Below are 25,899 nucleotides of genomic sequence, written 5' to 3' on the forward strand. Positions count from 1 at the left end.
GCAGTCAAGCCAAAACAATACGAATGGCAATGTGCGGTCAATGGTGTCGACAAGAGACAGACGCTGGTGACAGCTCGCGATATTCCGTTCTGCTAGAATCGCGGTGCGGCTCACGGCCTCCAAGAACTTGTCGGTTGGCTTCCATTACAGATACAGGATGTCCTGCCAGACAGCGAAACGCAGCTCTGACTGTGGTCACATAGCGAATTCATACAATGGCTGCGGCTGTCCTGGCAACAGTATTCATGATAGTAATAGAGGTCCTGCGTGCTCGCGGTGTACGGGTGCTGGAAATTAGACAGGACCCGAACAGGTGATACTTTTACCCCTTTCGCTCCTGAGTTCGATCCGCGGCGGCGTGAAAGATGCACTCAAGCATCATTCACCTAATAGTAACTGTGTTACCCTATTTATTTATTTATTGCTTTAAACCACGTGTGTTTTATATAGGAAGCTACAAATTAGAAGTTTACATAACAATGTTTAATTCATATCGTATGTCCGCAGGAGTTCGATTCTTACATTCCATTTCCTAAGAAAATTGTAGATAAATTTAAGGGAGGACAATAGGGTAATCACCCGAAAAGTAAAGGTATCTTTGGAAATTTATTAAAAGCAAACTACTTTTTTAGTAATTGTATAGAAGAGGGCACACGTCACCGATTTGGATGACCTTGAAATATGTTTTCTGGGGGATGATTTTGAACAACATTTTCTTATATATGTATCGCCGCTCGGCTTCAGTTTTCGAGATATTCGCAAAAAACTGTCATCGGTAGTTGGTTTGGGTTGGACGGCTTAGCAGCCCCCGCGGGGGAGGGGGGTAACTTTTGGGAGATTTAACCCTTCGTTGACACTCTGGGTGTGAGCCACCCATAAGCTGATTTTGAAAATGCCAAATAAGATTGTGCAGGGTAATAAAACCACCCAAATTTGCATAATTTGCAAAAAATTTGTCTGCAGAAAATGCACGAAGGAGAAACCAGTCATGTGTAGAAAGTGTGATTAATTGATTATTTTATTTATGAAAATAAAAATATGTTTGATTATTTTATTTATGAAAATAAAAATATATGTTTGATTATTTTATTAGAAATCAGATGTTATGTTGCGAATTATTTGCTTTAATAAATTAAGAATTTCTTTCTAAAAATCAACGTTTATACCGGCACGTTTAGTGTTAATGTATAGTTTGGTTAGGAACTAAACGAATTCTGATTTCAATGCCGCGTTATTGACGAGTGGAAGATTGTAACGTCGTTTCTCGAGGCAATCTTAAAGGTTTCCTTTGAAGTGTTATTACTTACGCTCCAGTATGTAGCAAGTGGTTACTGAATACAGGAATGTTATGCACGTCCTGAATTGCGTGCGAGGAAACAGGTTTGCAATTTTCAAATAGAGACTCATCTAAAATCATAACTGATTCTAATTCTAAATCGTTCTAATTCTAATTTTTAATTCTAATTCACATTAATTTAATCCTTGATTAATATACTTTCATGTGGGTGCATTCAATTGAAAAGCTGTACACAGTTTATTAAATTTAAAAAGAGCATCAGCATCCGTGGAATCAGCAAAGATCGTGCAATAAAGTATTCGCCCAAATACAATATTTATAATAATTTATACAAACGTAATTACAATAAGTTAATATTCTTCTAATATTCTGGAGATTTTATTCTGAGTAGATTCAACTAATTCTCTATAAAATTCAATATTTCTTTGAGCATTTCTTTGGTACACGGTGCTAGCTAAAAATATATTAAGCAGGGTATATACTTATGTAAATTATAGTAGATAATTCTGAATTTAACGTTGCTCACAAGGAGAGTATTTTAGGTGTCCGCCTCCGATCATTTTGATTTTTGGATATGTTATAGAGGACCGAAAAATATGAAATACGTGTTTTTTTATTTTTCCCCGTTTTCATATTTGGGGGGTGAAAACTGCGTTCAAAGTTAGGGTTGAAAAATCATTTTTGTGGATTTTTGAAAATCTGGTGAGTCAGTCATATTTCGCATTCGAAGACACAAAATTCGTCCATTGACACTATTCCCCTATCTCTAATAGTTCTCGAGATATTCCACAAAAATGATTTTTCAACCCTAACTTTGAACTCAGTTTTCACCCCCCAAATATGAAACCGGGAAAAAATAAAAAAACACGTATTTCTTATTTTTCGGTCCTCTATAACATATCCAAAAATCAAAATGATCGGAGGCGGACACCTAAAATACTCTCCATGTCAGATAAGTAGCATATATTATACGTATGGGGTGGACGGATAATCTTGCGAGTAACTGTATATCTAACGATAGATCGCTATTGGGGGGCCTAAGGTGCTTTCGCAAAATCGCACGAACTTCAATTAGAATTTCAAAGCCTCTCTGCCTATTAACAAATACTTAAAACTGCTACAGAAAGCATGCATAAAAATTTGAACTCTCACAAATATCGAAGAAGTCACACCCACGTCATAGATCCAGTCTTCATTGCCCTCCTAAACAAAAAAGCTAATACTATACTTCGAGTACTACTTATTTTGGGTTAAACTAGGTATTTATCTAAATCATGTAAACGCTATTAGTTAACGGGGTGATTGCATTTTAACAAGGATATTGGGAACGCCATCCTCCTACGACCTTGATATCAGGGGCGCAATCTTATAAAACTAATATTGGTCCCACCTCACACGGCTCTGTAATTTTGTGGCCCAGTATAGAGAGTGGACTGCTGATCCTGAGGATGGTCAGTGGTTTCGAAGCTAAGTGTCCAGAACGAGACTGCTGGTGTACGAGTGCTTCATCGAGGGCCCTCGAGGAAATTTCATCCCAAGCACTATCGGACTCGCGCTACTTTGTGCCAAGGCCAAAGCAAGAGGAATGTCTTTGAGTGCTCGCTAAGGTATATGCGGTTGATCTCTGTACACACGGCACGCGAGTACTTGTAATACTGTAGACCCGAGATAAAAGGAATTTGTGTATAAGGGTTCGCTAAAGGAAGATCAAGTTCTGCTGCTGCTCGTTTAGTTTATGTTAATCCTTTGCTGGTAGACCAGGATTACGCCATTACGATACGGTTACTGAGAACAGTGTTGCGACATCCCTTTGGCGAGCAACTTTTATCGTTTCAAGATAGTTTGTTTACTTACAAGGGAAGTTATGTAACCCGAGAATTCAGGATATTATGCAACTTTGTGCGCAAGTAGAGTTCATCTGGAACACAAACCTATTTCTTGTTGGTGACACAGTGAGGTTTCAGGGGATGAAATCGCCCCTTGAAAGAAATGCAGACTTTTCTTTTTTGAGGAATATATCGAGAACGGTGAGAGATATCGGAAAGAAGTTTAAACACAAGTGGCGTGCTTTTTTATATCTACAAAACTGTGTAAAAATAATTATCGAATTAAAGATTGGTGGTGGGGCTGTCTTGAAAAGTTTGGATTTTTTGATAATTATTTTTATGCGGTTTTGTAGATATGGAAAAAAGATGCAACTTTTGTTTACACTTCTTTCCGATATCTCTCACCGTTCTCGAGATATTTCACAGGAAAGAAAATTCTGCATTTTTGCAAGGGGTCATTTCATCCCCTAAAACCGCACTATGGCACCAACAAAAAATAGGGTTGTGTTGCGGATGAACTACTCTAGTTGCACACAAAGTTGCAACATTTTCTAAGTTTTCGGGTTGCCTATCTTCCCTTGTTAGAATTTATAGTTATATGTATACAGCGGAATCTTCACTATCCGAAGTACTAGGGACGCGATTGTTCAGATAAGAGAATCTTCAGGTATTAGAAGGCACATTTTTCTGACTTTTATCATGCTGTATTTTAGGGAAAATAATGGAAATATGATATATATATATATATATATATATATATATATATATGTATATATATATATGTATATATATATATATATATATATATATATATCTATCATATTTCCATTATTATATATATATATAAATTTATATATATAATATTAATATATATAATATATATAATATTAAAATAGCAGAAACGAGAAGATGATATACCTAAAGAATCATTTTTTTCAAAATTTATGATGATACCTTTTTAGCTGACGAATTGTACAAAACTTTAACATACTCAACTGTGTATGATAACATTTATCTTGTTTTCCAGATATGTGATATTATACACTGTTCTTTTAATGTGAAGAACGTTTCGAAAATTGTCAATAATTACGATTTTAATGCCAGAAATCGTAGTCTTTTGTTGCTTCACACGCTTCTGTTGCGAACTTTATGGCAACCTGTAGCACTCTACAATTCTTCTTAATTAGGTACCTGACATTTTATTTACGTAGATAATTCTACATTCACTGTATTGCTTGAAATCTTTATGCAATTTAATTCGAAAATTGTAGTATAATAATTACTACGAAATGATATTACTATCTATTCCGAAATTTAACCCTTCGTGGTCACACCTTGTAATCACAAATTGGTCACATGAGGTTCTCTGCACCCAGTGTTATTTCTGAGTTACCATTTTCATATTTTTGAATCTTTCAACTTTTGAGTGATAATTGTACACTCGTAATACTCATACAGTCATGTATACTCTAATAGTCTTTTTCTACAAATATAAAATTTGATACGATGAAATTTATAGTTGAAAAATAGTTGTGGGACAAAACGATTTTTTGGTCAAAATTCACCAAACTTTTAAATGTTAATATTAACGTCTAAAAATTTACAAAAAATTTTACCAAAGGAAAAAAAAGTGCCTGGGGTATGATACACCCCGCGTGACCACGTAGGGTAAAAATATATGGTTGAAATTTTGAGTGCTACTTCGAAAGTGACAAATTTAAGTAATCATTTCAAGCAATTATTTTCATTTTTCTCCAAAGACCGATTGACACCATGTTCCTCTATACATCTGTATCGAATTTCTCACTATCCAGTGAAAAAGGATTTGTAACGTCCAGTAACATGCAGTTCACAGCAAAGCTTTCAGCGCAGTGGAGTTCAGATCGCTTCATGAATCGAGTTTGATAGTCGCGGAAACGTAAGTTTCCAGTGAAACAAAATTAAACAGACCTGACGAGTCGGGTCCCGCGTTTCTGCTTCACGCTTTCACAGATAGGATTACAGATATGCGCATGGAAAGCAAGTGCATTCACGTGAAAACGATTTTGTTCTATTTTGTGTCACGCTCCTTTAGAAATGGCTACGTGCGATCAAACAGTTCGTGATGAATATCGTAAAACAAGCTTGAGTTCTTTTCAGATTTTCGGTAAAGCCGGCTGTATGCACAGAGCGGTCCATCATTAGTGCTGCAACTTGCGAAAGGGTTGGTTCTTTATGAAAAATATGTCAATGAAGTCAAATAAGGATCTGTGATTTGAGGATCTGTTCAGTAACGTTCAGTTGACTAATAATTGGTAAAATTCAGGGCTAAATATGGTACAACTAGGATAAAATGAATGCTTATACAGAAAGAAGTGGAAATTACATAGGTACAGGAATAATTTTTTTCTAATGGGACTTTATATTAAAAGAAAATTAACTTTAAAATCTGTCAAGTACGAGCTATTCCACGTCAAAACGGATAGGTGAAAATTTTAGTTTCGCGATTCTCTTGAAAATTACAGCATTTGTCGATAACCTTACAAAAACAAATTTTACTGAATTTCAACGACCTATGTCAAATAGTTTTCTAAATATTTAATGTTAAAGTTTAGAAATTCAAACAAAATCGGCTGAGGCGTCATCACTTAAACTGTAATATCTTGATCATTTTTAAAGATAATGCCACCGTCTTGGGTTCATTTTAAAGCTGAAGAAATGCTTTCCCAAACGGTATATGGAATATTTTTGTTTATTGTTAATAAATTTAACAGTAATCGATGTTAAAGTTTCAAATCGCGATTTGACGTTGAAAAAAATACCATTCGGTTCGTTAAGTCTTCCACTAATAAATGCCTTTTTCAAAAAAGTGAAGAGATTTTGGGAACAGTTAACAAAAAAATAAAACTTACCATAGTGCGCACCGCTGGGAACTGCACGGATCCCATGGTCAGTCCGCACGCACGCGTTTTCAAAACAATAGCCCAGCGTAGGAAAGTATTTATATACGATGGGTTAAAACAAATTTTTCTTTCAGTGTTTTCGGTATTCTCGAGAAAAATAGTAGGAATATCTGCTACCTACTATTGCTAATTTTTTATATAGTGAGCAGATATTCCTACTATTTTTCTCGAGAATACCGAAAACACTGAAAGAAAAATTTGTTTCAACCGTTCCCAAAACCTCTCTACTTTTTTGAGAAAGGCATTTATTAGTTGAAGACTTAACGAATCGAATGGTATTTTTTTCAAGCCGGATCGTGAGTGGGAATGAAGTTAAATCGCGATTTGAAACTTTGACATCGATTACTGTTAAGTTTATTAAGAATAAACAAAAAAATTCTATATACCGTTTGAGAAAGCATTTCTTCAGCTTTAAAACGAACCCAAGACGGTGGCATTATCTTTAAAAATAACCGAGATATTACAGTATAAGTGATGACGCGTCAGCCGATTTTGTTTCAATTTTCTAAACTTTAACATTAAATATTTCGAAAACTATTTCACATAGGTCGTTGAAATTCAGTATAATTTGTTTTTGCAAGGTTATCGACAAATGCTGTAATTTTGAAGAGAATCGTGAAACTAAATTTTTCACCTACTCGTTATGACGTGGAATAGCTCGTACGTAAGTACTTAGCTAAGAATGGGTTCCATCTTTACAACCGATTTTCTCGAAAACAAAGCTTCACTTGAAAAAAAAGTTATTCTACTCGTTCGACTCCATTTTGCAAAATTTTCACCGCCAAGTTTTAACCAAGAGTAAATGAATTTTTAACGACGAATTCTCAAATCAAAAGATTGTTATTCTGTATATGCGACTTATTTTTTCAAAAAGAATAATTGCTTTTCGGGTTGTGCCACAAATAATGGAACACCTTGTATATACTGTGCAGTTCGAGCAAGTAAAAATGAACTCACGCGTACGGTGAATTGCGAAAGTACTCGAATACTCTACTTGCATTACGAGTACGTGTAGCTGAGTACATTGATGACTGCTACACGCCCACAAAGCTTGTGCCGTGAACTTGTAAACGCAAGGTTACCCCTAAATTGCGAACTTATGAAGTTCTGAATGCGCCACACTTACCCTTTGTGGCACTCCCACCCTGGTGCGACCATGCCTTGGAGAACCTTGAGTTTGGCCCTGCTTCTCTTTTCTGTGTGTCTTCAATCCTCGAAGCAGTCTCGAGAATGTCGTCTTCTTCTTGCTCGTGTTTTGTCCTTGTTCTGAAACAATGAAAACGCGAGAAATCAGTATGAACAAAAATATACATACTTGAAGAACTAGTAATATAGAATAGTAATTGAATTGTGATTAATTTCAGTTTATCGTCTGTGATTTGCCTCGCCCTTAAATCTCTCCCCTCCCCCCACTGTTACCATTTTAATACTGCGTAAATTAATTAAGTATTAACGGGACACAAGTGGCGGGTACAAGATCCATTTGGACCCATCCTATATATCAAACTACTTGTATTACTTTTTATTTGTTTGTGTCACTTCTTAATTTAAAATTATGACGCAATCAAAATCTACTTATTTTAAGGCATGTATGAGTGAAATTATATTACCAGCCAAAATTGACCCTGTGTCCGTCGTGTGGTAGACTGTTAAAGTATTCATCATCTAAAACCTTTTAAGCTTAAGTATTCCGAGTATATTCATTTGGTAAAAGCAGAGCTATTTTTAAAAAATACATATATGAATAGACTGCAAAATCTATGAATATTTATATCCCAGTGATTACAAATGTGGTCTAATACATATTTTTCCTTTTTAGATATTTCCATTTTTGCGTGTGCATACATTAAAAACTACATATAAACATATTTTTTAATTTTTAATGTATGCACACGCAAAAATGGAAATGTATTTTTTTAAAATAGATGAATATACTCGGAATACTTAAGATTAAAAGGTTTTGGATTCATTTATATTCAATAAATCTAGACCTTCGATTTACAAAGGAAGTTCGACAACTCGATACTTAAAACAAAAACGGCGACTTTACAGAAATGTAGCTTAAGTGATGCTAATAACGTACCTATTTTTTGATTCGGCAATAAAACGGTCCTAAGGGTGCAAACACCCCTTCAAAGAAATTTCGAGTTTTCAGATTATCGTGAATATCTAAAAAAACTGTGAAAGGCATAAGAAAGAAGTTAAATTCAAAGTTTTTTATATCGTATAAAGCGGCGATAAATAATTTGCGAAAAACATTATTTTTTTAAATTTATCCCCACCACCCTTTTTTCGACAATTCTTTATCACAACGTTGTAGGATATCGAAAACCATTAAACCTTGAATTGAACTTTGTTTCGATGTTTTTTACGGGTTCACAGAAATTCGCGATAATACGAAAACTCACCGAATCAAAAAATTGTTGCGTTTTTAGCATCACTTGAGCTACATGCCTGCAAAGTTGTAGATTTTTCTGAATTTTCGAGGTGCCGAACTTAGGCTATTTCCCACCAAATACCAATCGCCAGGTACAGAAGCCACTCGTGCGAAAAGGCTTTAAGGATTGAACCCCTCAAAAAACAACATTGCTAGGAAGCCCATCACTACCATTGGACAGGATCCTCACCTGCGTCAACAAGCATGTGTCGTCTTCGTTTGCGTAACCCCAAAAGGAACTGAAAGCCCCCAACTGTTTCCGCTACGACCAAGCTGATCTGCTGGTCAGTGTAGAGTGTTATTATTCTAATAATAATGATAAAGATAAACACTTTTGGAACAGCCAAATGCAATACTTCTGGATACGTCCTGTGCACAACAAACCTACTTTATAGCTTTGATAAATTCGAACTTCTACCCCTAATTCTTCGATGCAACGCGATCGATAGATCTCTCTGGATAAGTTAGCGAGAACTGCGCTTGGTCCTTCCAAAAATCCCCAGCTTGAACGGCGATGTTTCAACTACTGCCTCCCAATCTCGCAAATAATCGAATGAATCGGGATTGGCCGCAACATCGCTATCCATTAATGGATAATTCAGGCATGCCGTTAGTTACCCCACCTGTCCAATCCTCTCACACTCGGCCGCGACAGTATATTGTATTAGTGTCAGCGCATCCGTTTATTAACACCGATAACAACGCCGTATAATTAGCTACCTTTGCGTCGTAAACGTTAGCTGGAACGAATCATCGTGCTTCCAACTCGACGCCCCATCGCCAGCCTAACTCTGCCAGACCTGTGTATGATATGTCATACGGTAGCATCCTCTTTCCCGGCTGCACGGTGGTAACTGACATGTTCTACTTTAACCGATTACCTAATCGACATAATTGTCCGGCTCGTTCAAATGGAATAGGTTGGTGGTAATTGCTTGTCATGTAGCAGCCGGCAAGTGATTAGGTAACGTACTAATCAGAACCATTCCGTATTATTATCCGAAGTTTCCGATTGTACGTGCCTCCGAGTGACTAATTTCAGGTTAGCTGCAGAAAGTGATTTGTGATAATATTAGGCGCGCCGTGGATAATTCTGAAGGTACGAATTTATTGAATATGTGGTGTTAAGTTTAATAGCTGAAATTGGCTCATTACACACTTCCTTAATTAATCTTAGCTTTCGTATTAGTCCTTTTCTTCTGACATCTTGCGGTTAGTGTGCAATAAAGACGTAGGTATTATTATTGTTGTATATTTTTAATGTCGTTTTTAGATACTTTTAATTTTTAAATAGTACTATTATATATTTTTACTAAGGTAGAGGAAACACCTGAATTTTTTCCACTTAAAAGATATCTTATAATAGTTAAATTATAAGACAACAACAACAAGATGTAAGTATTTTAATAAAAATACTAAGGAACACTGAAAATCATTGTGAAATGTCTTTTGAATGTAAAGAGGTTCAATTTTGTCCAGTGGTTATTGTTTTATATCAAACACTAGGGGTGCTACGCCCCCCCTGGCGCCTTCGTCCAACCTCCCGGGGGCTCGCTTCGCTCGCCCCCTTCGTTACTGTTTTCTTTTTTTTGCAAAATTCACTGTTTCGTTCAGCAGGTTTTTCGTTTGCTGTTTAGTTGTCAAAATTTGTTTGATTTATATAGACAGAAAATATAAGCTGTCTTAAATTCAGAACAGCTTTATTTACAAAACTTCTTTCCACACAATATTTTCAATAACTTTTGAACTTTGAATTTTTATACCACTTTTCGAGCGGCATCTTGGCCATGCAACATATAACTGCCTGTGGGATAGTTGTCTTTTGATTAACCAAACACAACTGTAAAACAATTTTGACCCAGTGTGACAACCGAGGGTTAATCAAAAGACAACTATCCAGCACCCAGGCCACCTGAAAATTCAAATTTAAATTTTCGCCTATCTAGTATCGCTCCGCCCTACTGTCCATGGCTGAATAAAGGTCTGTTGTATATTCTAGCGTAATCAAAACACTGTCCTTGAGACTTATTAATTATTATAGCAAATGCTAAGACTATGGGAAATGGTCTTCTGTGTAGCACGAAGGGTAACTTGCTTGCATTTGTATCGCCTGTATCCAGTTTAGTACGGGGAAGGAACACAACTTCCCCAGCATGATCAGCAGTCATAATTTTACCGGCAATTAAATGCTTATGCAATTTAACTATTTGTAAACGTGTACCATTGCAAAGGCCATTCTTAATGCTTAAATTTCGAATGAGCATGACAACTGATCCTACTTTCAGATATAATTTATGCACAGGGAACCCAGGAAAGTTTAATCACTTCAAACATTCAATCTGATATTCTAACTGCACATCTTCATCCGTTTGATCAACTCCTCGAGGTTCAGCTGCATGTATACTCAGATAGGAATGGTCTTCTCCATCAACCAATTTCAATATTTTATTATTCAGAGCGCGTACATCATCATTAGGGCAGGCTAATATAATTCTGTCAGATAAATCAGTACTTGAGGAAATGGACTTGTTGTAAATATCACGAATGATGTCTAATGATTTCCATGATTCTTGAATTCCCAAAGTTTCAATAATGCCTTTGCTGATATCTAAGTTTGCTTGTTCAACATCAGACGTTCTCATATTTTTTTATATCTTTAATTGGGTACATTTGGACCATGTTGTAGTTGATTTTAAAGTGGATTTTACAATTTGTGATGGTGGGGCATATTTTACAACCGGTAAAACTTGACGAAAATCTCCACCGAAGATTATAAATTTACCAGCAAAAGACCTGCTATCATTACAGAGATCTTGAAGTAATTCATCAACCATTTCCACTGCCCTTTTTATATCAAACACTGTGTATTAGGTGGAACATTTTCCATGAAACTGCTGAAAAGTTTAAATGTTCCCAGAACCAGAGACAGAGACAGGGGCCCATCGAAATATATACGTGTCATAGATAGTCAAATTCGGTTCGGTTGCTGCGTACAATACGCGCTGACAGGATCGATAGTTCTCCACAAAACTGAAACAATACGTGATTCAGCTGCGTTTTCCACATCGAAACGTCAAACGTAGTTGGCTGTCATGTTGACGAAATTCCAATAACTTTAGAGTGAATAGCACCAGGTGCCAATTTAAACGAGTAGGTATTATCGGGATGTAACAATTATTGCCACGTTAATATGATTATTACCTATATTAATTATAAAAACAAACGCTAGGGTAGATGTACCGTTTGCGGTCATTGCACTGTGTTTGGATATGTGCATAATTATCTTATTTTTAAATTGCTTGCAGATCATTAATATGTGGAGAATTTCACATCATAAATATTTTGTTTAGTATATCGCCAGAAATATAAGGTTACATTTATTGCTTACGAGGAAAAATATTATATTTTTTAAGAAGTGGCCAAAACTGGTACAGTACCTTAAAGTGGTCACAAATGATGCATCTACCCTATTTCCATTTGTATTCCCATACATCGCAGAACTAAATGTTCCCTTCAAACAGGGGAAAATCAGATTGTTCAAATCAATTATAAAAAGGATCGTCACCGAGGTTGTATGATTTGATTGAAAGTCATATATCACCATCGAAATTGTAGTGCAAGAATATAAGTATTTTTTTACTTTTTGGTGCATTACTGATCAAGTTAAATAAAATCGTTTCACTTAGAATTTTTCTTTTATATATTTTTATTCAATCCTTCCTTCCAACCAACCACCCATTTCCATCAGAATATGTTCTCCAAACTCTACTTCCGACTTTCTACCCCCTCCCCCATTTTGAATTTGAATTTTTGTTTTTCCTGTGTTATTGATACAGGATGACGTTTCATATACTTATTCCTCCTCTCTCCTTCGGGTCCCAGCAGCAGCAGCACACCGTGAGAAAGGTTAGTTAGGTTAGGTTGGTTTTGGTCCTCGGTGGTCACCCATCTTTCTCCAGTACACCGCCCCGTGAACTTGACTTCGGTGATCTAACGAGAACCGGTATATTCATCACAGCTACTGGCCCCTCCCCCATTTTAAAATCCTTTAAAAACCCACCTTACAGTCATTTTCATATAGTTCCAAATCCAAATGCTAACAACACTGAAATAACGTCACAAAAATATTCCTTGCGAAATTTATCCATTATTTACCCTTTCTCTGCTTATAGGTAATCTTTATTCGAGCACTCTGCCAATTCTCCTCGCCGTATAATAAACCCTTGTAAATATTATTAATTGTTATTCAAAGCGTGTGCTTCAATATCCTTTAAATCCGTCAGATTTCTCGCGGCACGCATAATTCGCGTCTTGTTGCGCCAGTGTGACGCGTTAATTAGCGGTGCCATTGTGCGCGCACACATTTACGCTGACAGTTATTTACATTTTTGCATAGGGCCGGGAAACGAATTAATGTTTCCGGGTAATTATTACAACGGGCGTTCCCGCGAATTACGAGTCACCGCCAGGCAGTTCTAATGACGACTCGCGGGATATATGGGCCATTTGCAGATCACGGCAAACTTAACATAAAATTTTACGCTCCTTAAATTGCGTGCTCCCAGCTGTTGCAAAACTTGTCGACTGGTACCGCTTTATAATAAATGTGTCTAGCTCCGCTGAGAAGATCGTCGTTGAAAAGGGGGGAAAAAATGTAATTTAATGGTGCCATGGAAGATAATAAATCATGCGATTTATGTATGCTGTGTGGAACATGGTTATATAGTACTGCTTGGTTTTATTATGAGAAATTTATGAAGCCAAGTACATGCAAGGGTAATCCCTTTTTATAGTCTGTTTTCATTTTCGTGCACCCACTTGCAGCGCACCATTTCGAAGCTTTTTCGCAGATATTGATTAATTGAGTTTCAGAAAAGTGTTCTTAAATTTTAATTTGTGCAATCGAGCTTGAAAATGCTGGTGTATAAATGACTGGCTCAACGATATCGTTGAAACTACTAGAGGGGATTCCCCCTTTCTAGATGCATTAAATAAAATGTGTATAATTAAATGAGGGACATGTGCATTATTAAAATTAATTAGTACTCGTTAACCCATTCTTAATGTATTATGTATAAGGGATAACTAATTTTGTAGTTTATACTTGCTCGAACGATATTTCTCAGCTAATTACATATACAATATCTGTATTTGTCATTCATAATGAGGCGTAACATTACGGGCATCCATTACATTCAGAACGTGGTTTATCAGTTTTATCAGTACAATTACATCACGAAGGTGAATGAAAGTTCCTGATTTTTCAAACCTGACAGAGTAATGCATTTATTATCTTCTTCATTTTGTTGTGAGATTTACACAGTAGCCACACCATGGCTTGGAAGATTTAAATTCGATGCATAAAATTAAATCGAAAAGCTGTTTACAGCTTTATACTTTCACGCTTAAGCTCCGAGGTACGTGAAACAAAAATAATTACAATATATTATTCTTCCTCGAGAAATGAGAAATCAGATCATACTTCTCAAGGATCATCGAGAATTCTCAAGAAATTGAAAAAAATATTACAAAATTTATATTTTTGGAATAATGTTGATAATATTTGTCAGAAACACAAGAAACCTTTAACTAATTGTTCATTCCTGTCTAATTTGCGCAAACCTTGTACAAATGAAAAAAGAAATATTAAATATAATTGATATATTTATTTATTTAATACAAAATTTGTGCAAAGTGAAACATTACTTTTTTATTTTAAAATGTTTTTTTAACTGTTTCTTTTTTGTGATAAAATCTGTAGCTGTAGAAAACTTTCTTTCGGTTTGAGTGGATGTTGACTTAATCCTATGTAGCATATCCAAAAGTTATGGTAAATTGAGTGTCCTTCTTGGTATACCATTCTTCTAAATTGTTAAATAAGAATTTAAGAGCACCTTCACCAGTCAATAATGTCGAATCTTCTCTACTGAGATATTCTATTGCAATTCATGTAGGTTCTAATGCTACTAATAAGATTTATTATACATTGTAGATGTGTTTATACGTTCATGATTAACTAGTAATATACAATTTGAACTAACTAAAAATTCAATTACGAAAATAAATAGGATTTATAATAATTTTCGTAGACTTAAGTTTCTCGAGAAAAATAGTATTTCTTGAGAAATAAGAAATAAGTATTTATAAAATTTCTCGAGAAATAAGAAATAAATATTTATAAAATTTCTCGAGAAATAAGAAATAAGTATTTATAAAATTTCTCGAGAAATAAGAAATAAGTATTTATAAAATTTCTCGAGAAATAAGAAATAAGTATTTATAAAATTTTTCGAGAAATAAGACAGTTAATAGAACGATATGTCTATTAAAAAATTATAATAATTTCATAAAAATAGGAAAACACCTGGGGAAAAATTTTGCCTAAATTTTTATAAACTAAAAACCAGGAGTTACTTAAATTAGGTAGTTAGTTGCAGAAATGCCCTGCTACAGCAGTCATGAGCCATGTTTTGCTAGTAAATCATTAAGACGCGTTCTTAAGAAGGCGGCTTAATTGGGTGCAACGCGCCAAATTGCACTCGTCGAGTCTAACCCTTAGGGCATCACACATGTCTTCGTCATCTTTGCTACAAAAAGCGACAAGAAGCCATTTACCACGACCTACAAAACCCAAGTAAGCGAATGGAAACTTCGATGTGTTAATGAAATGGAAATCCTCGATGTCATATACAACGGTGTGTAACTTTGTACCGAAATTTAGAATATTATAATATACAGGATTAAGGGAATTCGAAGTTCCATCTGCTGACTGTTGCAGTTGAAACTACTATACATACGTACACCTAATCCTCGAATTGCACGATTTCGATCTGATCACATCTTTAAACATTGCTGGGTATTAGGGTGTGTCAATTTTTTCAATGATTTAATTTTAAAAACGACTAGTGGAAAAACGGCACAATTTCAGGTTTAAAATTAACCACTACCTTTAAATTGTCTGTAATACATTATTTATCTAGTGGGAATTCCATTTGAAATTATAGAAAAATACGTAAATTACTAAAGTTATTACAAAAAATTTTAATAAATTATTTAAATTTTTAAAAAATTTAATAAATTATATAAATTTTTAAAAAATTTAATAAATTATTTAAATTTTTAAAAAATTTAATAATTGATTTGAAATAATTTTTGTTTAGAAGCTAAAAGGGTTAGTTTGTTCAGTGACGTGTTTCATCGTTTTGAAAAAAGAAATACAATTAGTCGGAATAGCAAAAAAAAAAAAATAATAAAGATCGTCCTTAAACTTTTTTTATGAGCCTGTAATGAAAATTCAAAAAACTCGTTTGTAGATTAAAGTAAGTTGTATGTATACAATAAAATTTCATCAAAATCGGTTAAAATTGCTCTGAACTATAAACGCTTAAAGATCGCAGAATGAGGTCGAAAATCGCTGATTTCAGGAATTTCGCGGAACTGATTTCAGGAACTTCCTTCAAACGGGTTTTTTGAATTTTCATTACAGGCTCACAAAAAAAAATTTAAAAACCACCTTTACTATTTTTTTTTTTTTGCTATTCGAACCAATTGTATTTTTTTCAAAACGACGAAACACCTCACCTAGCAAACTAATCCTAGCTTCTCAAAAACAAACTCATGTCGTATGGACCAATTCCAAAAAAGTTATGCGATTTTAAAAGTTGCAAACTTTCTTTCGTCCGCGACTGTACTTCCATACCTTAAATGCCTCTCCCCATAGATTCCACGAGTAAGCAACTTTGTATCCGTCTTAAAAGTAATTTAGAATCCCAATATTCCAAACAGTAATGAATACACGGTAACTTCTAACTTTCGCGAATTATTCCGACGATACTCGAACCGTTTAATACGCTTTCAATCTTACAACAGACGTTTCAAATCGAAGAAGAATCCGCCAGCACTAATTCTTCAAATCGAAGCGACTACGAGCAACCGCCGCCCCCCCCCCCCATCTTCAATATCCACCGCTGAACTACAAATTCGCCGGAAGCTACTATTATTCCGAAGAGGATCGTTCGTATTTCACCAAGGCGGATAGCGAGCAGGCGGGCAGGAGCGATACAGGCAAAGAATACAAAAGACTCGCGGGACCATGGCCGGAATGTCGACTCGCAATATCGAAAATATATTGCCGTGCCTGTAACCACAAGTCATGTTCAATCGAATGAATCGTATGGAATAAAAATAAACCTGCCCATCGAAGACGAAAGGTCCAATATCGTTCTCTTCGTCGCGAGGGGGTGGCCGTGTCGGCGGGCAAGAAAACCAAGGGGGGGGGGGGGAGATGTCAAAGGGGAAAGTAAAAGGGAAGATGGCGGGTAGGAGGGAGAGGTGAAAAAAGGCTCCGGCTGGCAGGGATATCGAACAAATGTTCCGCCAGCACATGCATCAAATTTTGAAGTTGCGTGAGGGATGAAATCCCTGCTTGTTCAGCGGCGAGCCGCGATAAAACCAGCCGACTTTGTCTTCCTTGACATCGCTGTCGTCTGTTCTCTCTCTAGTGCTTCGCTCATATTTTGTACGATCACCTCAGAGCGCTCTATGGTCCTCTACAATTGGCAAGCTAGATGTACATGTATCTCTGCCACTTGCACGAGTAATAATATTTTTTTTAAATAAACTGAGACTTTTTCAATAAACTGAATCAGAGACTTGTAAGGTTGAGAGTCTAAAGGATCGGCTGATAATCTTGATGGGTAATATTCGTAGGACGCCCTAGAACAGGGCTGAGCAACCCGCGGCCCATGGGCCGCATGCGGGCCGTTCCCCGACTTGCCTACATATGATTAAACAACCGAGCGTAAATCTTAGCTATGAAACACCTAAAATACAGGACTATTACGCAACTTTACTGAAGAACTAATGCCTGATGATGTGGTACTTCTATTAGAATTCTAGTTTCTATTTTTTTCTGTGATCTGACTATTGTTACATATCACTGTCAACGTTATGTAATTGTGTTTCCTGACACCTATGAGTGATGGATTATTTACCACATAAGCAATAACGGTGGTATCGGAGCAGTATTGTTGTGAATCTTTGGAGTTTCGTTCTTTCAATTTATTTCACAATCTTTAACGGTTACCGCTCTGGCACCGTTAGGCCGCACTCTGGTTTACCATCTAGATCAGGGGTGCGCAGAGAGCCGTTATTAGCGCCTAGCTGCGAGCAACCCGCCTTTCGCGTTGCTAAGGTTAGATTCGGTGAGAAGAACTGCGGTAGTGTATATAGCTGGGTTCAGGGGGGAAGATGCCGCAAAGTTCGGCGCAGAAGGCGCCACTAGCGCATGTACTGCGGTTTCGCATGAGTGCGCATGTGTGAATGGTTTGGGCGCGAATTTTTCATTTGTGGATTGTTTGAAGTTGGTAGGTACATATTAATGTTTTATAACACACCGATGATAAGTGGCACGTGTGCTGGTGGCGTCACGGGTAGGAAAAAGTGGCAGTCATCTTCCCCAGTCATACCAAATACACGTACACTACTACAGTTCGCCTCACCGATTCTAACCTTAGCAACGGGACAGACGGGTTGCTCGCAGCTAGGCGCTAAAAACGGCTCCCTGTGCACCCCTGATCTAGATGTTCTTGCCTTGTCCCTACTGTTTACCTCAGTCACCGGTTAACCGACTCGTGCGTCGCACGTTCCCAGCAATGAACGTGATATTTGTTTAAAAGAAAATTTTTTTTGCATAAAAGCATACGCAGTATTTTTTTTCCTTTTATCTAACTTTCCTTGAGAATGGTCATAATCATTGACCGAAACGTTGGAATTTGGTAAAAATTCTCAAAATTGCAAAATAGCTTTTATTTAATTATTTAACAGGCCGAACCAGTGCGCTGAAATTATATCTTCTAATTAGAACAATTTTTATGGTCGAAATTCGAATTATATTATTTACTATGGAAAGATGATCTGCATTTAAATAAAAGCATGTTAAAAAGAAACTACCTAATAGAAAGAAACTACCCTGTATGGGTGGTAAAGAACCTAAGGAAACGTGCTCCAGGACAGTTCTGGGGTAAGTGCCGTGGGGTTCAACACAGTCCTCTTACCAAAAGGCATAGCCTTCCCCACTCCGTGGCCAGATCCTCCAGGAACAGAGTCCCCATTCTTTGACAATACGGCGTCGGGCCGATTGCCATTCCCATAATCTTTATCTTACTCTAAACAACCAATCCTTCGACACCCGATGGCTAGAAGACCCAACGTGGTCATCAGTCATCGCCCGTCGCCAGGTCTGTTCAGTCTCTCGTACCCTCCATCAATACCGCACGCAGGCTAAGTCCCTGCCATAAAATCCTTGAAGGCAAAACAGCATGAGGCCATCCGCCCTCGACCTCACCCTTAAATTTGGTGACGCTAACAAGCAAGCAACTCACTTGCGTGAACAACTCCGAAAACTGCATCCAGTTCTAATAGGCTTAATTTTTCTACGTTCGTTAATCACCTTTTACTGGTAAGAGGACTGTGATGAATCATAAACCACATATCCTAAAATCTCAGAACCGAAAAAGTAGTTCTTCTCTAAATACTACCTTGCCAGTAATCGATTCTGACATATTACTACTTTTTTTTAAACTATAACAATTTAAAGATATAATAAGAGTTCCATACAAAAATTACATCCAAATCGTGTACTGAAGCGACTTCACCATGGGTCATATTTGACCCAGCTACTGTGCACTGTGCTATGCCAGGGTTCAAAATCATTTGCGTATCATTTCTGTCAGATTACCACTTGCATATATTGTAATCTAAAAATCTGAACCCTTCCCACTTCGAGCAAGGTCTATCGGAAAATGAGTAAAAATGGCGAATAGCCAGAGGGTCTGATAAAGGAACACCCCGAAAGGGAGTAAATTACTGAGAAGGAAGAGAAAGGAGAAGAGGAATGCCATTACACCGACCGCGAGTAGAAGTCGATGGCTCTGTGGCGTAGGAAGGAAGCATCGCGACGCTCGAGACGCAGAAGGGTAAAAGGGAGAAAGTGGATGTTAATATCGCTTATTTATTCATGCGTACAGCCCCGATTTCCATGCTCGAGGATTTTTATAATAACAGGTTTGCTCGCCTCCCACCGAACTCCGTGGGCATTTTTAGGGACGCGTCCTGAAATTGTTGATGTAACGCGTATGCAAATTTAGCAAATTCTTTCTCATTCTTGTAGAACAAAGCATTGCATTGCAGAGTCGTCTGAAATGCATCAACGTTATAACTGTAATGTTTCACAATTAGTCTTTCCTTTCTTCTTTCTATTTTGGTCTCATTAAATAATCGCTGCATTATTGGTTTTGGGTTGTATTACAAAATATTGAATGGAAACTATGCAGGATACAAAATTTGGTGCATTATATGACAGTGAGAATAAAATGTATGAATGATAATAAAATTAAGGATTACTGTGATACGTAAAGCAAAGCACAGAAATACAGTTAATGCTGTAGAAGAAAAAATGTATGTTTATTTAATCTTATCAGTGATCTGATAGAAAACCACTTTCCACAGGAACTATTATGAAATGGAACTCATAGCTCAGTAGATTATTAGATATACAAACTACTTAGTGAGAAATAGAAATTCATTTCGTAGGTAGAACGATTATATTTTTACACACAATAGTTTATTTAACACAAAGAAAAAAATAACAAAAGAAATATCGTTCGGTTGATCGAGTTTAATATATAGGTTAGACTTGCTCTTGGGACCCTGCGATGACTACTACCGGCCGCCGGCAAGTAACCACGGCGCCACGTGACACCCGTGTCACGCCACAAAACTAAAAAACTCAAGATTCGACGGCGACACTGTCTAAAACAATAGGCAGCGCTAGCGCTGCGGCGGAGTTAACCATAAACATGGCTTCAAAAAAATTTTACTAGAAATTGCGAATATACCAACTGGAGCCAGCATAAGGTGAATGTCCCAATTTTTGCTCATTTAAGAGGTTACTTGATACATAGATGGTGTACAAAATTTGTTTGTGATAAAAATTTGCAGAATGCTTGATTAATTCTTTAACAATAAATCAACCAATTCAAAAATTATTCAAGAAAGATATTTTAAGCTGTTTACAACTATTAGCAATTTATAATTAAATACAATGCTCTAAATGTCCGTATTTCTGCTCACCAACAATAAAAATGTACGTGTATCTACTCACCATTTGTACCAATTTCTGTTCACATAATATGTTGCCTTTTTAGGTTAAAATAAGTTACATCTTGTATGGAGAGGTTTTATAGCAAAATAGTAAAACATAAAATAATGATAAATAAAAAATAAAATGCCATCGAATAGAAACAGAGGTTGCAGCATATATTGAATTGTGAGGTTACGTTACTAAAATTTTGACGAGTAGAAATGCGGACATGACGGTGATTCGCTTGACCCTAAATCTACTCACCTGTATTTTATTTAAAAAAGTAAAAATAGTAAAAAAAATCTAAATCCAGAGCACAATAGGGTATCTGTTTTTGTTATTCAATAAAAACTTTCACTGCAAAAACTATTTTCTGCCCAATTATCGAATACCAATAGTGACGCTGTTCCTTAGCACCAACAGCTAGAACACGATCGAAAAAACATGCGTCTCTTGTTTTAAAAGATTTTCGTTGCTTATGCTGCACTTTGTTTAGTCCCAAGTTCGTGCAACACTCGCATAAATGTTCAAATAATTTAGAATTATTTTGTTACAACTATAGTACAAACTTAACGCTTATAATAATAAGAAAAATACGAGATGAGTAGAAATAGGGACATGACCAGAAATGGGGACATTTACCTTACCACAGAAAAACTGGAAGTCGCTTTGAAAAAACAAACTCATGATTCAGAAAACTAAGAGCGGTATTCACAGTCGCTACTTATTCTCAAGATTATTTTGCAATCGGCATCCTTTACTAGTCTATTAGATTAGCAGAGAATGCTGCATGCTTAAGACGATCTTAGTCTTAAGCAACGACTGTGAATACCACCCTAAGATTCCTGAGGCCAAAATTGCCACTACCTATACCTCTTAAATTTACGTGCTTATGCCTTCAATCTTCATAGTGACTTCTCCTCCTTCGCTATTTCTTCCACGCTGCCGCGTACTTGTACCTAAAGGCTAAAGGTCAATAGAGTGAATCGAAGCATATTATCATAGATGACTCACTTGCCGATCTTTACCTACACGTGTTAACATCAAGAAATTTATTATACCTGTGATCCACTCCACAGCCATTTCCTGACCACAAGCTTTAGATTTTTCCAGTCATAACTCGATCGTAGTATAAACCTGCGCTTGCAGAATACGTGAAAAAGCTGCTTGACCTCGTCCTGCACTCGATCTCGGGGTAACGCTACAGAGTAACTTTGCGACGCGATTAACGTATCCAGCTCCCTGTTGCGATGAAATAATTCAGGTAGAGCGAAGAGAACGGTATAGAAAATCGCGGGCTTTAATAACCCGTTTTCACCTACGAGAGGAAAATTCTTCCCGCGTTGAATTACAATGTGGTGGAACAAGAACACGGTGTGTAATAAAAAGGGCGCGCAGAACTCTAACCCGTAATTTACTGGGGGAACGTGCTGGTGGTCGAAAACTGGCAGCAAATATCATTGCCAGCTTCTTTTTCCCCAGTGGTCCAGTTATAATCAACCGAACTCTCCCGAGGAACCAATTGAATTTGTTGGCCACGGTTCGTGCTATTTTCTGGCCCCCTGCTTTCCCCGATGAACTAATTATTGGTCCACGGAGTTTCGGTTACACGTGCGGTTGCCGTCTGAACTTTTATTCAGCTGTAGATGAAAAACCAATCGGGGTCACGACGAGTGCGCTTATCGCGCACGGTGAATTTCCGACGTGCACAGTATTTGCTTCTCATTTCATCATGAACTCCAGGCATTAATTCTGATATGTTAGGTCTGGGTTAGGTACCACGCTCATCAGGTATAGGTGTAGTACGGTAAGTGAAACGAATCGTTCTGAATTGAAGGGTAATTGATATTTTTGTACCTAATAATACAGCGGGCAGCATTTTCGGGAACATGGACAAAGAGCATTGAAAAGCGCTAAGCCACGCCTTCATGAGCAACAGCGCCGTGGTGGGGAGTGTTCGTGAGTGAGAAACTTCAGGCCCCTTAAAGGTAGCAACGAGCTAACCCCAGGTCATCACTGTCATCATCAGTCCTGCCTTAGAAGACCTGCACACTGCGGTAGCTAGCGGCCATAAGGTGAGGAAAGTGCCCCCGGTGTTGTTCTTGGCTTTGCCCGTGAACAATCGAAAGCGCTGTTGCGCGCCACAGCTCATTGTCAGTGGAACAGACCTGCCTTAAGATGCGATCCCACTGCTGATCCCACAAATGATCAGCTTGGGCTAGCCGCGTCGTCGAAACGCCGACTTGCGCTCGTGAAACAGATTTGACGATCCTGCAAAGTTTACCGAGCCACGCACCATGGGATCGCACCTTTAGATCGAGACAGACAGTTTACACATAATAAACTCTCGTTATGAGCGCATTTCAACTATGCGTTGAACGCGCGTCGCTATCACCACCTTTTCTTGGAATCCTTTTGTCGAGAGCGAGAGAACCCGCGAGCGAGCGAGAGGGGACGAAAGAGTCGACACGACGTTACCGTTGGCAACGAAAGAGAGAAACCATGACACTTCGTCTCGCTTCGTTTTTCACGTACCTATGTTCCGCCTCGGTTCATCTTTCACGTCCATACGCTCTGTCTCTCTTTCGCGCCATCGACAACTCAGAATCGTCGACGCTATGCGTTGAGCGTTCGTTGTCAGCCCCGAGCGCGCGCTTATAGCGAGAGTTTACTGCACTGTCTTACCGCGTAGAGCAGGTATACACAATCGTAGACTTCGGTTGGTTCTGCAACCTGGACAGAGATGCCAGGCTTTCCCCTACACGTTGTGGAACGCGACACCTACAGCAGTGGCGGTATATGTGTGTCACAGTGTCATCACACACACACATCTACTACGTAATGGGAATAGCCTGGCAACCCTGGACCCGGGTAACAACCCAGAGCGGAACTGTGACGTGGGGATAACTGCAAAACTGTATGTGGCTGCAGACTCATACCACTATTGCAGTTCTCACACCCTATGTTCTTGTTAGCAACCAGGGTTGCCGGGAAACACCCTGCAGCAGCGGAGTGGGAGCATCGCGTAGGGGAGAGGGAACACCTACAGCAGTGGCGGTATATGTGTTCGTGATGGGAAACGAACCGACGCCAGCGCCAAGCCAAGCCAACTGACGCCAACGCGAAGCCAACGCGAAACCAACGCAAGTGACGTTACGACCAACCAGCGTCAACAATCTATTCCCCGACGACGCGGATTGGCCGTGGCTTGGCGCTAGCGTCGGTTCGTTTCCCATTACGCAGCCATATACCGCCACTGCTATAGGTGTTCCCTCTCCCCTACGCGATGCTCTCACTCCGCTGTTGCAAGGTATTTCCCGGCAACCCTGTTAGCAACGTAATAATTCCACGCTCGGTTTTTACTGGGTCCCAGAACTTAAGGAAGTCTACAGGTAGACTGTGTACACGCGAGAGGGGCAACCCTCATTCGACGTTTCATTCGCCGCAGCAAGACAGAAGAAGTAGGAGGGCTAACCTACTGTATTTAAAAGTACCTCCTATTTTTACTCAACTGAATATTCCAAGCAGCTACTACTACACATACATATATTATATAGATCCCTTCATCAAAAGTTCTTATAAATTCACTGATATGAATGTATCCATAACCTCAGCAAGATTTTTTTCTTCAAATCCACTCAATCAAATGTAAATCAAGTTATATTTTCCGTAAATTAAAAAACAGTAAATAATTAACTAGAAAAATTTCATAGCCTCTATAGCTTTACTGGATATTCATTTTCTCTCCCGAGTCTTTCATGCGACACTAAATCAAACGTAAAATTCTCGTACAAATTTGTTCCACCTACCGCGGTCCAATTCGCGCACACTGCATATGCAAAGCGATAATAAGATGCGTCACAGATGAACTATAGCGAACTACTGTTATCGTTACTCAACAAAATGTACCTTGCGCCTCTGGTAGAAAATCTCTGGGAATTGGATAATCTTTCACCTGTCCAGGGAGATATTTTAAAGCGTGGTAACGTACACAGTTCACTGAGAACCGAGCAGGGACGAGGACGTAAGTTTGATCAACAAGAGTCAACAAGAGAAGAATAAGAGTTCAAAAGCCAGGGACGAGGGATGTCATAGGTGTAGCTGAAACGTAACCGTGTCTGTCGCCATATTTCTTTTGCGCGCACCTCTCTGCCAGTGTCTTCCACTTTCCTCTTTTCGTCAGTCCCAACTCCTTCGTTAATGTCCGGTACTGATTTTACTAGATGGTCCTGTTTGTACAAGCATCTGCTGACCGGTAGGAAGTTTAGATTTCCAGAGATGGCGAGTGTCGAATTGCAGTAGTGCATTCATAAAGCTTCCTCTTATCAAGCTTCTATCAAACTACTGATTCCGTAACGATTTTACGGATTCGATGGACTTCTGGGGTTATCTGAGAACATCCTCGAATTGAAATTGAATCGAGTTTAAATTTGGCTATGAATAATGAAAGAAGTTGGTCCTAATTTCGGATAATGATCGTTACGTTCCGAACATAATTTTTTAAATTTGATCCTGGTCGAGCACTGTTGAGATTCGTGAGATATCCGGGTACTTCGAACGAGATAAACCTAATTCCTAGGGTAGACATAAATCAGTAGAAATTTGATAAGGACAAGCAGTAATCAACTATTTGTGTTAACTTGTACTCTATTTTCTCTATTATCAAACGTAGGTAAATGTAACAGGTGATCACATAGTTTTGGGGGGTAGTGTACATACATACATGTAAGAAGTAATCAAATACCTACTTCTAAATGGTAGTGTAGGTATAGTATACTAAGAATCGTTGGAGCAGCGTTATCCGTTTTATCTTGGCGAACCCCGTCCCCCGGAAGGAAATTATTGGAGGATCTCTTCGCTTTATGAGGTCAAATTCGAAGGTTGTTTTATGGTAATGGCGAGGCGCATGAATATTGAAAGTAGTTCATGATGCGTCTCTTTTTAAAGGCGCCGTTGAGCTTTCACGTCGAGAGTTAGATTAATACCGGCTTAAAGTCGCCCACCTTTAACGACATCGAGTAAATGAACAGGGAGATAAATGACGAGAGTGTGCCGATATTATCGGGCCGACCATTTTTCACTCTAGATATCGCGCGAGTACCACGGTGGCGGAGTGGAAATCGTGCTATTAATTATAACGCGATAATCGGTAGAAATATATGATGATCGCCGATAGATTCCACGGTAAACGATTTAAACTTCAACTCGACGGAAAAGTACAGATTGAATTGGCACGCCGATACAATAAATTCCAT

General features: G+C 37.9%; 1 protein-coding gene across 3 annotated transcripts in view; it reads right to left on the minus strand.

Moving 5' to 3' along the window:
* Positions 1-25,899, minus strand: part of LOC143376209 (uncharacterized) — a 1,054,554-nt gene that overhangs the window by 483,204 nt on the left and 545,451 nt on the right. For all 3 annotated transcript variants that reach the window (XR_013087041.1, XM_076826254.1, XM_076826253.1), the window contains exon 5: positions 7,192-7,331. Coding sequence is in view for 2 of the 3 variants with exons in the window: in XM_076826254.1 (XP_076682369.1) it covers positions 7,192-7,331 (140 nt within the window). In the remaining variant the exon portion in view is untranslated. The remainder of the gene's footprint in view (positions 1-7,191; positions 7,332-25,899) is intronic.

Source organism: Andrena cerasifolii, chromosome 14 (assembly GCF_050908995.1).
Source record: "Andrena cerasifolii isolate SP2316 chromosome 14, iyAndCera1_principal, whole genome shotgun sequence".
NCBI classification, from domain to species: domain Eukaryota; kingdom Metazoa; phylum Arthropoda; class Insecta; order Hymenoptera; family Andrenidae; genus Andrena; species Andrena cerasifolii.